Raw genomic sequence first — 15,576 nt, forward strand, 5'->3', positions numbered from 1 at the left:
AGAGTGATAATAAAGGCTGCAGATGTTCTTCCTGACTCTTCTGCATTTTAAAATCTTTGTTCATCATTCTAAAATACTGAACTGCAATATCCGTCTGTACAACCGATAGCCTTAAACCAGTATAAACTCAACTGACTAACAAAACAGGGAGAGCAACAGAAAAATCCCTGGCCCTCTCATACAAATCTGAGATCTGTTTTGAATGGAAAAATCCAACCAGCTTTCAACTCACACAGTGGCATCCAGACTCTATTATAATGAAAGTGATGAATCTCAGCTTTAAAGAGGATGGTAATTGCTAATCCCTGAGCTTGTGCATACACGCGCAGGCAGAAACATCCACACACTTTCATCTATGCTGGAAGAACCAAAGAAAATAAAAATTGTATCAATTTGACCTTTATGAAACCACATAAAACAGAGGCCACAAGAGGTCACCTTGCCCCTTCTCCTGGACCAAGGTGATTGGCTGGGCTAATTCCTTTTCTGCGCTCCTCAGCACCCCCCAGCATGTGATAATTGTGTTAAATAAGTCAGACTTCTGCTCATGCAAAGATACTCTTGACTGTGGCTGACAACTCGAGCAGGTCTGGGAACTGAGATGGAAACGGGAGCCTGGCCTAGAGGTGAATCCTGGCTGCAGTTCGTGAACATCTTATTTCACCTCGTTTCATCACGGTTCTGTCCATGGCTGAGGTAAGGCCTCAGCGTGACATTTTGTCGTGGATTCAGGTGCCCCTGGCCCTGCTGGTGTTCGTCTGACCCTTGGTTTTGGTTTAGGTCCATATTACACAGGGTGTATTTTCTTAAAACATGGAGATTTACACTTCAGGCCCTTCTCTCAGTTTTAAATTCATATAAAACTCCCAATGAATGATGGCGGTTTATGCTGTTGTTCTGTCTGTGGTGCTTGGTGGGTGGAGGCTCAGAATGAAGCCCATTGTAATTAGCCTCATTTATCCATGCCACATTATATTGCTGTGTCCTGCAGCAAACGTGATCTGTTCAGCTGGACCCACAAGCCCAGACGTCTTCCTTCCTTGGGTGATTACATTGGCTTCAAAGGAGTTACGGCAGATTTACCGCATGGCGGATGGCAGCAGCAAATCCACTGTGTACAGAAAATTAAAAACTAGATTAAGCAGTAACAGGATTGATGCCAATCCTTTTGACACTGCCAGTATGGAATCACACTGTGCATCTGTGGCGGTGTCCTCTCCCTTTTCCCCCCTCCCTGGCTCCTGCTCAAGCCATAACCGTCAGTGGGAGTTGGGATGGGTTGTACCTGGACTTTGAGGGATGGATGGCAACGTAGGCAAACGCTGTCTGGAATGGGGACCTAGAGGTCTTGCTGCTTTGCAAATACGACTATAGGTCAATCATCTTACTCTATAGGTAGTGGACATCCCAGCACTTGTTGAGCTCTCCTGCATGGCAGCGGCTGCACACCAGGACCTCCCCTTGAGCAGGGATGCCCACTCAAGGTTACTCCTCGAGGTTAAGAGCTTCCTTGCTACAACAGATCCTCGGTAAGTGGTTAATAGCATGCTAAACTTTGAAATCTTAGCCAAGTGATAGAATGGATTGATTGCACCTATGTAATCCTTTAGACATAAACCGTTGACCAAGTCTGGGACTAGGATTGGATCCAGCCGCACCTAGACTCCTCTCTGAGAAGGAGTTTAGAAAGCAAGGGGGTCCTTTCTGAACCTCGTGACTCAACGGGAGGGTCTCCCTGACAATTCTGTCTGACCTTGTCCTCTATGCAGTAAACAACCAAGTGTCCCTTGCCATGGAATCTTGTAAAACGCTGTTGCATTTACTATCAAACTATCAATAAGTATTTCACTGCAGGGCACCTCAACAGGGTGGAGTAGAGGGGCAGAATCCCCTCCCACGTGAGCTGATGTATGAGCCGGTGGCCACTGTCACAGAAACAGGGTGACCCAGAGCAACCTGGTCTAGTGGGAGGTGTCCCTGCCCATGGCAGGGGGGCTGGAACTAGATCATGGAGTGGTTTGGGTTGGAAGGGACCTTAAAGCTCATCTAGTTCCAACCCCCTGCCATGGCAGGCACACCTCCCACCAGGTTGCTCAAAGCCCCGTCCAACCTGGCTTTGAACACCTCCAGGGATGGGGCAGCCACAGCTTCCCTGGGCAACCTGGGCCATTTAGATGATCTTTAAGGTTGCCCAGGGAGGTTGTGGATGCCCCATCCCTGGAGGGGTTCAAGGCCAGGCTGGATGAGGCTTTGAGCAGCCTGGTCTAGTGGGAGGTGTCCCTGCCCAGGGCACGGGGGTGGAATTAGATGATCTTTAAGGTCCCTTCCAACCCGAACCATTCTGTGATTCTATGATTCCAACCCAAACCCTTCTCCGATTCCACAATCATCCCCTGAGAACCCATCCCCACCTCAAAACGGAGCGGGGAAGGCATCTGTGTTTCCCAGCCTAACCGCAGCGGCCTAGCCAGGGCCCCGCGGACCCCGGCGACCGGGGGAGGGGACCGGCGGGCCCACCGCCCTGCCGTCCGCCCCTGCCCGCGGGCGGCTCCGCGCCGGGGCCGCGGACAGCCCGGCCCTTGGCGCTGCGGGGCGGCGCGCGGAGAGCGGCGGCGGCGGCGGCGGGGAGCGGCGGGCGGGGAGCGGCGAGCAGCGGGCGGAGAGCGGCGGGCGCGGGGGGGCGGTCGCTCGCTCGGTCGCTCGCTCGCTCGCCCGCGCGTCCTTGGCTGCCGGCGGGCGATGCGCTTCCTCCGCTGAAGGCTCCGCGGGGCCGAACCGGCAGGATGACGGTGGAGTTCGAGGAGTGCATCAAGGACTCGCCCCGGTTCCGGTAAGCCCAGCGGCCCGGGCAACCCCTGCGGCGGAGCAGCGGGAACAGCGGGGGGCCCCGCCGAGCTCCGCTAATCGCTTTAGGCGGCGGGGGGCGGCGATAAGCCGGGGGACGGGGAGGGGGCTTCCACCGGGCCGCGGTGGGAAGCGGGGAGCCGGCCCCGGCGACCCCCGGGCCGGGGCTGGCGGCCCAACGAGCCCCGCCCGGGGCTGGGCAAGCCGCCGGCCTGCAGGCGTTGCCCTCTCGGGCAACCTGCCCCTCCTTGCCTCGTTGCCCCCGCTGGGTTCGGGCGTTTTGCAGATGAAAAATTGCTAATTGTAGCAGCCGGCAGACAGCGCCGGGTCCCATTCAGAATGGGGTGAACTGGCATCACCCTCTGGGGACCCGCTGGACAGGGCTGATTTAACCCGCCCGAAGAGCCAGCGCTAAGAAATACAGTCATTTTCCATGCAGTCACATTCCCATCTCTCGGAGGGTGGATTTTTTTAGCGGTCTTGAAGGAATCTGGGCTATGACAACAAAGACTCCGTCTTGGCCGCGCTGCATTTAAATCAGGCCGTTTCATAAATGCCCAGGGCCGGAGAGGAGCCTCCACATTCTGGGTACAGATGCTCCATTGTGCCAGGAGCATCCTGGATGGGCTACGATGTCCTGATGCTATAAAGGGAAGATCAGAGCTTCCATAGTTAACAACCCCCTGCTGCTTGCAATACGGTGCCTGGATGGGGACAGAGGGAAAGACAGACAATAGCCTGCAGAAGCAAGTTGGCTGGTTGTGTGTACAGCGGAAAGAGTTGTCAGGGGGTCTCCCCTGCAGACGTTTCTTGTTGCTTCTTCTCAAAACCTTTGTCTTTATTAAACAGAACAGTTTGCATTTTCCCTTAAGTGCATTTAAAAATAATTTAATGGAATGCAAGATTCATATGAGGGGTCTGTTGGTGTGGCTACTCTGCCCGATTGTCATTTTGTGTATGTATGTGTGTGGTTGTGTACGGCTGCAGGTAATGCAAATACCCGGGCAAGTGCATCTTCTTTATCCCTGTGTATGGGAATATGTAGGGCTGTGGAAAGGGTCCCCCTTCACACATTGTAATTTTAGTTGCGTGGTAAGATCCTGCTCTTTCTTCTTCCAAAGCTGGTTCCGAAAATGTAATGGACAGTGTCATGTGAGATGACAGGCTGGTCTGATTTGTGTGCCTGGCTGGCATTGGAATCATGGGACTTTTTCATCAGGAAAAAGTTAGGTGCATGGACAGGTCTGCAGAAGGTATGAGGCTCCTTCTTTAAACCTCTGCTCACTTAGCATCAATTAGAATTTGTCCGCCCCGCCTTTTTCTTTTTTTGACTGTCATTTTATCCTATTGTGCTGCAGAGTATGTGAACTGTTCAGTGGCATCCTTCCAGAGCAGTGACTTCACTGTCCAGATGTCTCGTTCCACATGGCAGTGACCCTTTTCCTGGTGACGTCAAGATTGATTGATATGTTTATTTATTTATTTTGCCTTTGGTGTGTGTGGGCTTCAGGCCAAGTTTCTTAGTATGCAGGCAACATCATTCTGCTCTGTCTGCTCCATCCATAAAAACAAAACAGCCCTCACAGCACTGTGTTGGACCTTTATCAAAAGCCAGTTATTTAAGCATGGAATTATGAACTATTTCCCAAATGGCCAGACACAGTCTGCCTGTTACAGGGAGAACAAGAGATTAGACTAGAGAAATAAACCTGTATATTTCAGGACGGCTGAAATGTATGTAGCAGGGGAACTATGAACACCTCAATACTGATATTTGCAGACCCATGTCAAAATAAAAGAGAACAAAATAGAATTCTTCAGACTTTCTCAAAGAGTACAGATTTTAGCTTCCTTGTATACTTTTCTTCCTCCCAATTCTTTAATTTGTTCTTCTGTTACAATTATTTGTAATACAAGAGAATCCTTAGATGCCCGTAAAGGCCAGGACTTCTTCTATAGTGCATAGCAGAGATGCTTACTAACCTGTCCCTAAAATCTTACAACTATAAAAAAATATCATACAAGCTAAACTACATACAGAAATATAGATAAAAGCGAGGTGGGAGAAGGTAGCACATAATGCATGTTCTCAACAGAGGCTGAGACAGCAATAGGTAACGTCTCTTGCCATAGGAAACATCTGTGGAAGAGGCAAAAATTTAATCGAGATTTCCCATACCAGCCCCTTAGCTAGGTATCGCCCTCCCTTTCCTGCTGGCACCCACTGCTGCACCGAGCCCTTTTGCACTTCCCAGCGCAGGGCTGGGCCATGTTTTACAATTGACTTATTCCCCTCAACAGTGAGCCTTCGAGATAATCAAATTCCTTTCTGTTTGTTATACACAGGGAGAAAAATAAAACTCCCCAAAATATTGCACAGGCATAAGCACTGTATTAAGCATCCCATAATAAGGCTACCAAACTAGTCTACCGTAGCAATCGAATCCAATTACGTGTCAAAACACTCCAAATCAATACTCAATATACAGTCAATCCATCATTGCTTCCTATTTTATAGGGACCAGTTGCTACAAAGAAAACTTTAAAAATAAAATTTTGTTACTTAAGTATGTATAGATCTTTAGATTGGTAGATAAGCCTTATTTCTGTAAGGCATCTTGTAGAGACATGTATATTCAATTCCAGTAAACAAATATAATTACCTTGAAAGACCAGTTCTAGCACATTTGAATGTAACCCCAATAGATGCGGCTTTCATCTCCCTGCCATGCAGAGCCCTCTCTTTAGCTAGCAGGAGTCTGGGAAATCTAGGAACACATTTCTGACTTGTTCCACTCGGTCACGGAAGGCAGTGGTCTAGAGGGATGCAAAGAAGAACTCTCTTCTGCCCTTACCCTTGCAGATCTGTTAAGTGACACTGCTAGATGCATAAATTTGGCTCCTTCTTGCAAAATGGAAGTCCTTGGGCATACTGCCAGCCCCCAAGGTTTCCCCCCTGCCTTTATTCCCTCCTCACTCAGGGAAGACTCGCTTGGTCCTAAGGGGCGGGTAGGGACATCATTACTCATTCTGGGTGTAAATGCACTCTAGGAACAATCAGGAGGACGAGGGAAGAGTAGGAACAAATTGCAGAGGTTGGACCTGGCTGTAGCACACCGTGGGTCACAGAAAACCCCAAATGCCTCTGTGGTAATTCCCACAAGGGAGGGAAATCAGCGGTTATTTCCCTAACTAACATTGCTATTGTAGTTGTTGTTGCTATTAACTAACCTTATTAATCAGGCTTGTTGTGAGGTCAGGGTTACCCACCACAGAGCGGGCTGCGAGTCGGTGGGGTGAGCCAGGAGGTGCCGTGCTTTGACTGATGGAATCTTCTCAGGAGGAGCCCTTGCAGCTCCCACGACCTCAGGGAACAGACAGCTAACAGCATCCCTCCATAGACATCCAAGCCCCGGGCCACCGAGGGACCTCCGTGCTGCTTAGCAGGAAAGGGAGACCTGCAATTGAGGGGTAGGCTATGCAAGAGCGTGTACGTGCCCAGATCTGAGGGGTGCCACCTTCACCTCCCCCATGCCTCGCAGCCTCTTGGCTGGCTGTGCCGCAGCAGTTCAGACGCTCGCAGAACTCCCCGGAGCGGCACCGTCATCAGGCAGTGACCCAGGGACATTGGCAGAGATGTTTGTTCTAGCAGCGTGCAGCACTGTCGGCACGTTATTGCGGCTCTCATTAGGCAGAGAAAGATGCAGGCATGTAATTCTAGCTCCATGAAAGATGCAAGGAAAAAAATTTTGTCGTTTGCCGGAGGAAAAGAAAGTGAAAAAAAGGTACATTTAGAAAATATTTTCTAACTTGTACTAGGGTGTTTCAAACAGAATGGGAAGTATTAAAACCCTTAGTCAAACTGATCTTGCGAAGTCTGATTAGACAAGTTTAAAGCTAGTAAAACCAGTTTTAATGCATCCGTGCTGTGTGAATATGTGTTAGTGAAGGCCTCTGCAGAAAAAACCATAGTGGCTTCTGTGTGATTTGTGTCAATTGACACTGCAGTTTGAGGTAAGCCAAATTTATTAGCTTAAGTTACTTAAAAGCAAATTTAATTTACACCCAGAATGACCAAAGAAGGAATCTTCATCTGTTTAACTAAATCAGTTTAACAAAAAGAGCACGTGCATTGGTTTGAAATTGGTTTTTGTTACACAAGGCTTCTTATGTAAGCAAGATCCCTGATGCCGATTGCAGTTGCATGAAGATACGCCTACACAGAGAGCTTCTTTTTGAATCAGAGACTAGTGAGTGCAATCGCCATCACTTGCTGGTTTAGTTGCACGAGAGAGAAGATATTATCACAAAAGCAGCATGATATTATCTATATCAATCATAATACCAGTCTTTATCTATTTATTCTATTTGTTACCTCTTTATCATTGCGCTCCTAAAGTCAAAGAGTCTGAAGTACGGAAGGGGAGAAGTCAAAGCAAAGATGTCACCATATAGTTACTTCCTCTCAGCACCAGCCATGAGATGCTATCCCAGTTGCAGCAGTCCGTCCTGTCCACCCAGCCCCTAAATATCTATATGTCAGCGTGGTGCTTTCCGAATGCAGGAAGGCTTGGTTTCCTCTCCTGGCTTCCAGCATCCCTTTAAAGTGACCCCTAGTCAGTGATACAGAACCAAACTGGCCTTTACCGGGGTTGTACTGGGGCACAGTTTATGGTGGGGTCCATCCCTCATCTAATGGGTTGTGCTTCTTCCCCCGCCATGCGTATTTATGGCAGTTTGTGCCTGATGTGACATACCGAGACTGTAGTTGTGACAGCTTCACCCCAAGGGGCCTCCTTTGCAATCGCGGATGCGTTACATTTCAGCTGTTCTTGCATCAGATGAGTCACATTCACAGCAGATCACAGCAGGACCCTCGCACGGCACAGGGTTTTTTCCTCCGTAGGTGGTATCACAGAAATATATGGAAGCAGACGTCCCTTAATCTGAGGTTCCCCGTCATCAAAACCCCCATGTGAACCCTGAAGTACTTAGGAAAAAGCTGCAGCCCTTCAGCCTGCATTACTGTGGGCAGATCTGAAGGTATTTATTCAACGTGTAGTCAGGGGAAATCCCCTGGTATGAGAGAACTGACTGGGTGACAACTGGCTTGAGATCTCTGGCTTGGCTTCATAAATGGTATTTTATGCCAAATTTTTGGCAAGCAGTTTCCTTAGTAACTTTGAATTGTGAACTGCGTAAGCAGGGTATCCCAAAGGGCCAAGGCTCTGAAGCTAAAACCCCAGTGATCCACCCCAACACTCCAAACCAGAAAAGGATTTTTAAATTCTTTTTTTTCCCAAGGTAAAACTGCCCAGACTTAAAAGCTGTGAGTTTGCAGTGTATGATATTAAACTCTGAAATACAATCTCTCAGGCCCATGGGAGCTATACCTCATAAATTTCAGGCTGTAGCACACGGACAAGGGAAATTTTGATATTTCGTAATTTGACGATTGACCTTATTACTGGAATAACACTCCTGTGACACACCTTGCTTTGTAATAGTGTGTACCCTGTAAGAGCATCTGCAAACATTGAAATGTTTCTAGTCGTCTAACAAATCAGTTTCTGAGTTGGAAGTTGCTTGCTTTTGTTTTCAGTATCTGTTCCTCTCTGTTGTCTTCTGCTGGGTGGGATGTGTGTGGCTACACAGAGGTGAAAATCACTTCTTTTGTCAGCAATAGTTTTCTGACATTCCTCTCTCTCCGGGCTCACCTTCTGGCTGCCAAGAGATAAGCGTAAGGAGAAAGCTGTTCAACCTGAATGATTTTGCAGGAGAAGTTTTGCAAAGTGTAAAACTCTGGCTGAGAGTCTGGACTGCTTTCCCTCAAAGCCTTCCAGAGGCCAACACCACGAGGAACCGTAGACCTTGTCCTGTTAGGGTGGCCAAAAGCCACTGAAAATACCAAGATCAGGGTTTTCTTAGTTGCTAGTCTTATAGCTGTAGTAAAGAATGTAAGAGGGTTGGAAGTTAGATGACAAAGCTTGCTAAAAGGAATAAAAAGAAAAGCACAATAACCCTGTGGTGGAAGAGGGTAATTAGACCCAGAAGCAATGCGGCTGAGAGATGCTGATGCTGGCTTATCTGTGCTATTGTAATTTTCTGTGGGATAGTCATCCATTCCTCCTCGGAGAGTGCCACATGTCTTGATAATTGCGTTTGCTGGTTGTCTTGGCACCATGCGGTGTCTCTGGACTGCAACCCTGGTCCTCGAAGAGCTGCGGTGTGGCCAAGTGAGCACGTAGAGTAAGAGTTCAATGAAACATTATTTGGCGTAGCCTCATTCACGTGGACTCCAGACAGGCTCCTGTTGAAATGTGTGTTACTGCAAAGCCAGCGAGCTTTGCATTCTAGGGATAAGTCAGAGTCCGTTGTCACTCACACTGCTGGAGCTCAGGAAGCTGGAGAGGTGCCACCAGGCCGGTTTCGTGGAGGTGATGGGAAACAATGGTGTTGAGCCTTCATCTGAAGGGAACTCAGGCTCTCTGCTAGCTCGAGTCCAGGGAGTCCAGGGGCTGAGGGCTACTGCTTGCTTGGGCACTCGGCGATTGTGCAACTGAGGAAAGTCCCATGTGTTCATTTCAACAGCCCCTCTGGTTCATTTTCCCTAGCCTGGGGAGAGGGACAGGGTGGAAGGGTCACACTGTGTATCTGAGTCAAAAGCCTGTGAAATAATGTTTTTGATGACAAAGGACCTTCTGTAGCATGATGCCATCAGCACTGATTGATTGATTAATCATTATTTTCTGGTGATCCCTTTAGGTAGGGAAGTATGGGGTTCCAGCAGTGGGCTCCGAGCGGAGGAGGGCTAGGAAGGAGGGCAACGTACTGCTGCTGCGCACACTGGGGACCTCTTCCAGCCTGTGTGAGGGAAGCCATCCATTTATCTTCATTTCCTTATGCCTCCCAGAGACAGGAATGCAGTGCAGACTCCTGGAGTCAGGCTGGGTTTTCCTGATCTCAGCGGCAGCATCAAGGCTGCTCTGCAGGCTGGTCAGGGAGGAGGGATGCGACAGCATGGTGGAGAATCCTTTGCCTGGAGGAGCTTGGACTGTGTGTCTGGCAGGTTTCCCTGGCTGGCCTCCCCTGTGCCAGACAGCCTGAGATGGGAGCTTGTTGCACGTTATCAACGTTATCAGTGACATCGCCTCTGTTAATCTGGGTGCTTTTGCAAAGTTTTGCGCTGTCAGTAGGGCTCTGACCTATAATCACTGGACAAGGAGTAAAGCACTGTCTCATCTGCTGATGCACAGATCAGGGCGTTGTAAATTCCGCTACAACTCCTGAGTTAGTTAAACCCTCGCTGGGGGATTTTACAAGTCCCTTTTGCCTGTTAAACAGTATTTTCTGATTTGTAGGGCACATATTCTGGGGTTACTGGCTCAGTGAGTTGGGAGACCCTATTCGAGTCACATAGTGGATATGAAGAGGCTGAAGACTTTCAGTCTGGTATTAGGGCTCAACAGGGTAACAGATGAACTCAGGATGGAAAACGCGTGCACTGGATTATTTGGGGTTAGGAACACATGAAGGCTGAGATCTGTAATCAGAGCTACGAGAGCGACTTTGGGTCCAGGTGCAGCTGTCCCTCAGCTGCATCCATGCTGTCCTCAGGCTGTGTCCCTACTGTCTCACAGAGTTTGTCCGGACAAACACGTGTGCCTAGCCCCTGTTCGGATACATGGGGCTGGTGACAGAGCCAGTTTCCCCACCACCTAGCAATTTCCTGTAGCCATTGCTAAATAAGTTTATGTTCATTCTTGCACCTAAAAGCTACCTGAAACTGCTAACCCTGCACAGCCTGGACACCAAGCGTCCTGAACTGCTCAGTTCTCAAGGGGCAGTGGAAGAGAAGGGATGGGAGGGAAGAATGAAAAGCAAGCACAAGAGCTTTGGAATGCCAAGCTTTTCTGAAACGGCGATGGTCCCTTTAAAACTGGCTTCCATAACACTATGAAATTTCAGCCACAGTATTTTTTTTTTTTTCAGCAGAACGGCCAGTGGAACCATGAGTTTCTCTGGCTTCCTAAGCACCGGCTTTGCTTGAAAAACCAGGCTACTGCTAGCTTTCTAAGTCCGGTTATCTGGGATAAAGAAAAGAGCCCTAGAAACAGAGCTCTGCAGTCCAAGTTTGGATGAATCTGGGGACGGGACAGAATGTTTCCCTGGAGCCAAGAGTGCTTGCTTGCTTGTTTGCTTGCAGTTCTCCTCTGCATCAGGGCTGTATTCTGATTTCAGACGTTATGCACACAGGTTGTTAACTCTTCCCATAATTAATTGTGGCTAATGTTAAGCTTGCTTTAAAAATGGGGCTGGAGGAAAGTAAGTTAAAAAAAGAAAAAGGATAGTAGATTCGTCTCTGTGCTAACATGATTCCATGCTAACTTTTCCCGTGGGGAAAGGAAGAGGAACTAAGGGCAGAATTTGTTCCCTTTTTGACCAGCAATTGCAGACTTGGAGGGAGAGGGGGAAGCAGGCATTATGGCCAGTATGGAAGGCTGAGATTTTTACCTGCCAGTAGCTTTCTAATTGCTTCTTTATCTTCTCTGAGGCACTGCAGAGCCTGCTCTGTTAAAATCTTGCAATGGGCAAGACAAGCAATTTAAGCTGCAGAATTCCCAGCATGGAGTATGTTGGAGCGCTCGGGAGCTGTACGCCTCGGTCCAAGGAGATGGACGACATGGGTTAATCGCAGCCCCAGGGAGATGTGTAGATCTTCTGGGCTGCATGGAGCTGAATTGTGTCTCTACTCCCCAGTACAGAGCAGCTAGAATGTAAGCTGCCAGCCTTCCTCCCTGTCGGACCCAGTAGGATAAAGAGCAGAACTGGGATACTGAACAATTATTCCTGTGGACTGCAAGGAGGGTGGAGGCTGATTTCCTGCATCTCCACTGCATCCATGCCTAGCTGCAGCCAGACTGGCCCTCAGCCCAGAAGGAGCTGCCCGCAACTACAGTCACAACACCCATCGTGGCTGGCCAGGTACCAGCAAGGGAAAAGCATCATGCCTAATGTTCTGCCCATTGTTGGGCGAGCTGCTAGCAGAAAGGGAAAAGTGTTTCTACTTCTATTGCAGCAGATTAGAAAAGAGTATAGGGCATGCTGGAGACTCTGTTCCTCTAGAAGGCTTAGAGAAGAGTCTTTATGTGTTTCTTCCTGCTTGGTGGTGAGGAAACTGGCTTTTCCACCAGTCCCGTGCATCTGAACAGCGCGTAGGCATGCATGTATCTGCCCTGACAAACCAGGTGAGACAATACCAACACAGGTCAAAGTAGTAGTGAGTAAGCCACACATGTTGCTGCAGGAGCTGCTTTCTCCTGTCAGCCACTGCTCCCAAAAGAAGAAAATGAGGCAAGATAATTACTTCTCCACAAACCTCTTGGCAAAATGTTCGCTTGGTGGGGTACATGTTTTGGCTCACTGGAGAGTGTTTGTTTTAAAGCAGTGCATCTACAGACCTTTTTATTTTTGCATTTTGCTGTCTCCTCTGGCCTCTCATTTTGTAAAGAAGGGAGTTCATTTCAGAGATTTTGATTTATAGGAAGGAACAAAGGACCAGAAAAATTTCACGGAAAAGTTGTATGTGTTCTTAACAGCCCATACCAATCCACTGAATACAAGGTTAACCAAAGGCAGTGTGGTACATTTACAGAGGAGTGTGCCCACACACACGTTCCATTCTTGTCTTGCTTCACCTTATCTGCAGAAGTTTACTTTGCTTATATGCCAGGTCTCCTCTTGAGGGAGGCGGAGAACATTCTGTTGCTCTGATATAGTTAACCATCACTTAATTCACTGTGGAATCGCACACACATATATGTGGTCTCTGAGAGTAATCGTTCTGGTACAGAACTTTTACTGGATATAGCGAGGGACTGGCGAAAAAGCAAAGCGGTATATTCATTACAGTGGATTAAAGGGATGATGTCAGAACTCAGGGGTGGCACATCCCAGAGTGAAGTGCTCATTCATTCCTTAAATAAGCATAAAGTGGCACAGTCTAAACAGATTATATAATATCAGTGAGTAAGATAATCCGTTCTCTGCATACCCAGTCTGCTTCATCACGCTGCAGCAAGGCTTAATAATTTCCATACTCTTTATTAAATGCTACTGCTAATAGAAACAGCACGTGTGAACATGTGTGTAAATGCATATGTGCACGTGCAGCGTTTCCAAGGGTTGGATACATCTGCCTGTTGGTAAGGCAAGAGGATATTTTATGGGAATAAAATGTAGCTGTATGGCCTGCACGCACACGCATTCAGATGCACAGGTACAGACGTACAGCTTCTAGCCCTTTCTCAGCACCCAAGCAGCTGCGCCAGTCTTTATTTAACAGTACATAGAGGAGACTGACATACGGTTTTGTCTGCTAAATCTCTGACCGTTGGGCTGAAAATACAGTATACTACTTGTGTAGATTTTACAGACGTGGTCTGCTTATATAGCTACAATAGAGTATCTCCATGGACATAGAGAGCAGCTAAAAGAGATTTTTCTGTACTCCTACAACAAAGAAAAGTTAGGTTATGAAAGTGTACACACTTGTGGCTTGTTTTGAGGCCGTTTGACGCCCATGCACTTGAGAAGAATACCAGCTTAAACATCAGCATGGTCCTGCTACATTCGCATTATTGGGGTAACGCAGAAATCTCCATGACTATTTTGAAGAATTGCTGTTTAAGCACGTCAGTTGTTCCTGCTCCATCTAGCTCAGTGAAACAATGCTGTTTCCCACAGCTCAGTTTCTTTTCAGAATATCACCCCTTTGTTCTCTCTGATAAACCCAGTTTTTGGCAGGAAGTATGGATTTGTCCCTGCACTGTGACCTCACTCCAGGATGTAGGAAACAGCCACTGTGATAGCACTGACATTGCAAGAGGCCCCCTTCCCTCCTTCCCTTCCCTTCCCTTCCCTTCCCTTCCCTTCCCTTCCCTTCCCTTCCCTTCCCTTCCCTTCCCTTCCCTTCCCTTCCCTTCCCTTCCCTTCCCTTCCCTTCCCTTCCCTTCCCTTCCCTTCCCTTCCCTTCCCTTCCCTTCCCTTCCCTTCCCTTCCCTTCCCTTCCCTTCCCTTCCCTTCCCTTCCCTTCCCTTCCCTTCCCTTCCCTTCCCTTCCCTTCCCTTCCCTTCCCTTCCCTTCCCTTCCCTTCCCTTCCCTTCCCTTCCCTTCCCTTCCCTTCCCTTCCCTTCCCTTCCCTTCCCTTCCCTTCCCTTCCCCACGCTTCCCTTCCCTTCCCCACGCTTCCCTTCCCCACGCTTCCCTTCCCTTCCCTTCTCCACACTTCCCCCCACATTTCCCCACACTTCCCTTCTCCACACTTCCCCCACACTTCTCTTCCCACACACTTCCCGGCTTTTCTTTTCTCCACCAGCTGGAGGCTGGCACTTCAGATGGTGCTCTCAGATTTGCAGAGAACAGCCTACCTGAAGGTTGGAGGAAGAGAAGGCAGCAAGCTGACATTTGTAGAAAGACACCAGCCTTAAGTGTTCAAAGAGTGCAATAAAACTGGTTGTGCCAGATTGAGTTTAGGAGTTTGGAATAACACAAGCTCTTGATGTGCCACTGACTCATCTGAATTCAGAGGTAATGCAGAAAACTACGGGATGATGCCAAACTAGTAAACAGGACTGAGACACTGGAAAACTCCAAGCTGATATATATGTAGATGGAATGGGAAAAGGCTCTCTCAGAAGTCAAAATGCTATAGCATCTAGCCTCATGGACTTTAATCTTTGCTTGTGTTCACCACGAATATTCATAGTTTAGTACTTCATACATCTCTTTTACCTGAACTGTGTGGGTTCAGATGAGATGTGTGAGATGCCAAGAAATCAAGATGAAGTGGAGGTTTCTAGCTAAATTTTCAGCATGAAGGATGAATATCTGTGAATCCTACAGTGCTGAACCCTGTTGTTCTGACCCCTGACTTTGTGCTTCAATTCTTTTTCTGCTGCTGAGGCCCGGTTACTACAATGCCAACTTTGTTCTCCCTTGCCTGGGCCACATCACTCAGAACAGAGGATGTATTAATTTTTACTCCCAAGTAGCACTCACTGGTCCCTGTTTCCTGCCCAGTGATTCCCTCTACTCCCAACATTTTGGCTTTTTGTGTGAGCTTCGGAATTTCCTCCTTGTATGAGTCCAAGATAACATCGGGTATGCAGCAGGACAGTAAGGTTCATCCTGCAAGGATGATTTACTAGCTCAAATTGATGTGACGATCCATCATAAGGCTACAGAGAGCAGATAAGCAAGCTGTAGCTGGTAAAAGTCCTGCAAGCTGTAGCTGGTAAAAGTCCTACAAGCTGCACTCAGAAGAATGTCCTTTTCTAAAGCTTGACGATTGAGATACTAATCCTTTATATGAGAATTAATTCCCCAACCCCAGCCACATCACAACAGTTCTGTTCCCTCTGGAGAGCTGTAAGAGGAAGTCAGAGCTAGAAAAATGGGACCATGCCCAACCCTTGAGAGCAATAAATAAAAGCAAGGGATGAGTAGTGTCTAGGACACTTATTCATCCTCCCCCCAGCAAGCTTCCATACAGCACCAGCTGAAGTAGCACAGCCATAAGCTCTCATCCCTTTCGGAAAGGGTTTTGTTATTAAGGGTATCAGTAAACTACAGGAGAAAAAAAAGTTGTTTTGTGGCACTGGGACACAGCAAAAAATATTTGGCACCTCTGTGAGGGTGCAAGCGACACCCAAGTCTCCCAGGGCAAAGGAA

At 48.1% G+C, this 15,576-nt stretch overlaps 1 protein-coding gene across 1 annotated transcript in view; it reads left to right on the forward strand.

Moving 5' to 3' along the window:
- The first annotated feature begins 2,650 nt into the window (after positions 1–2,650).
- ACAP3 (ArfGAP with coiled-coil, ankyrin repeat and PH domains 3) overlaps positions 2,651–15,576 on the forward strand; it is a 100,333-nt gene continuing 87,407 nt past the window's right edge. Inside the window, exon 1 of the mRNA XM_074609456.1 lies at positions 2,651–2,830. Coding sequence (XP_074465557.1) covers positions 2,784–2,830 — 47 coding nt within the window. The 5' untranslated portion in view covers positions 2,651–2,783. The remainder of the gene's footprint in view (positions 2,831–15,576) is intronic.

This window comes from Larus michahellis, chromosome 16 (genome assembly GCF_964199755.1).
Source record: "Larus michahellis chromosome 16, bLarMic1.1, whole genome shotgun sequence".
In the NCBI taxonomy this organism is placed as follows: Eukaryota; Metazoa; Chordata; class Aves; order Charadriiformes; family Laridae; genus Larus; species Larus michahellis.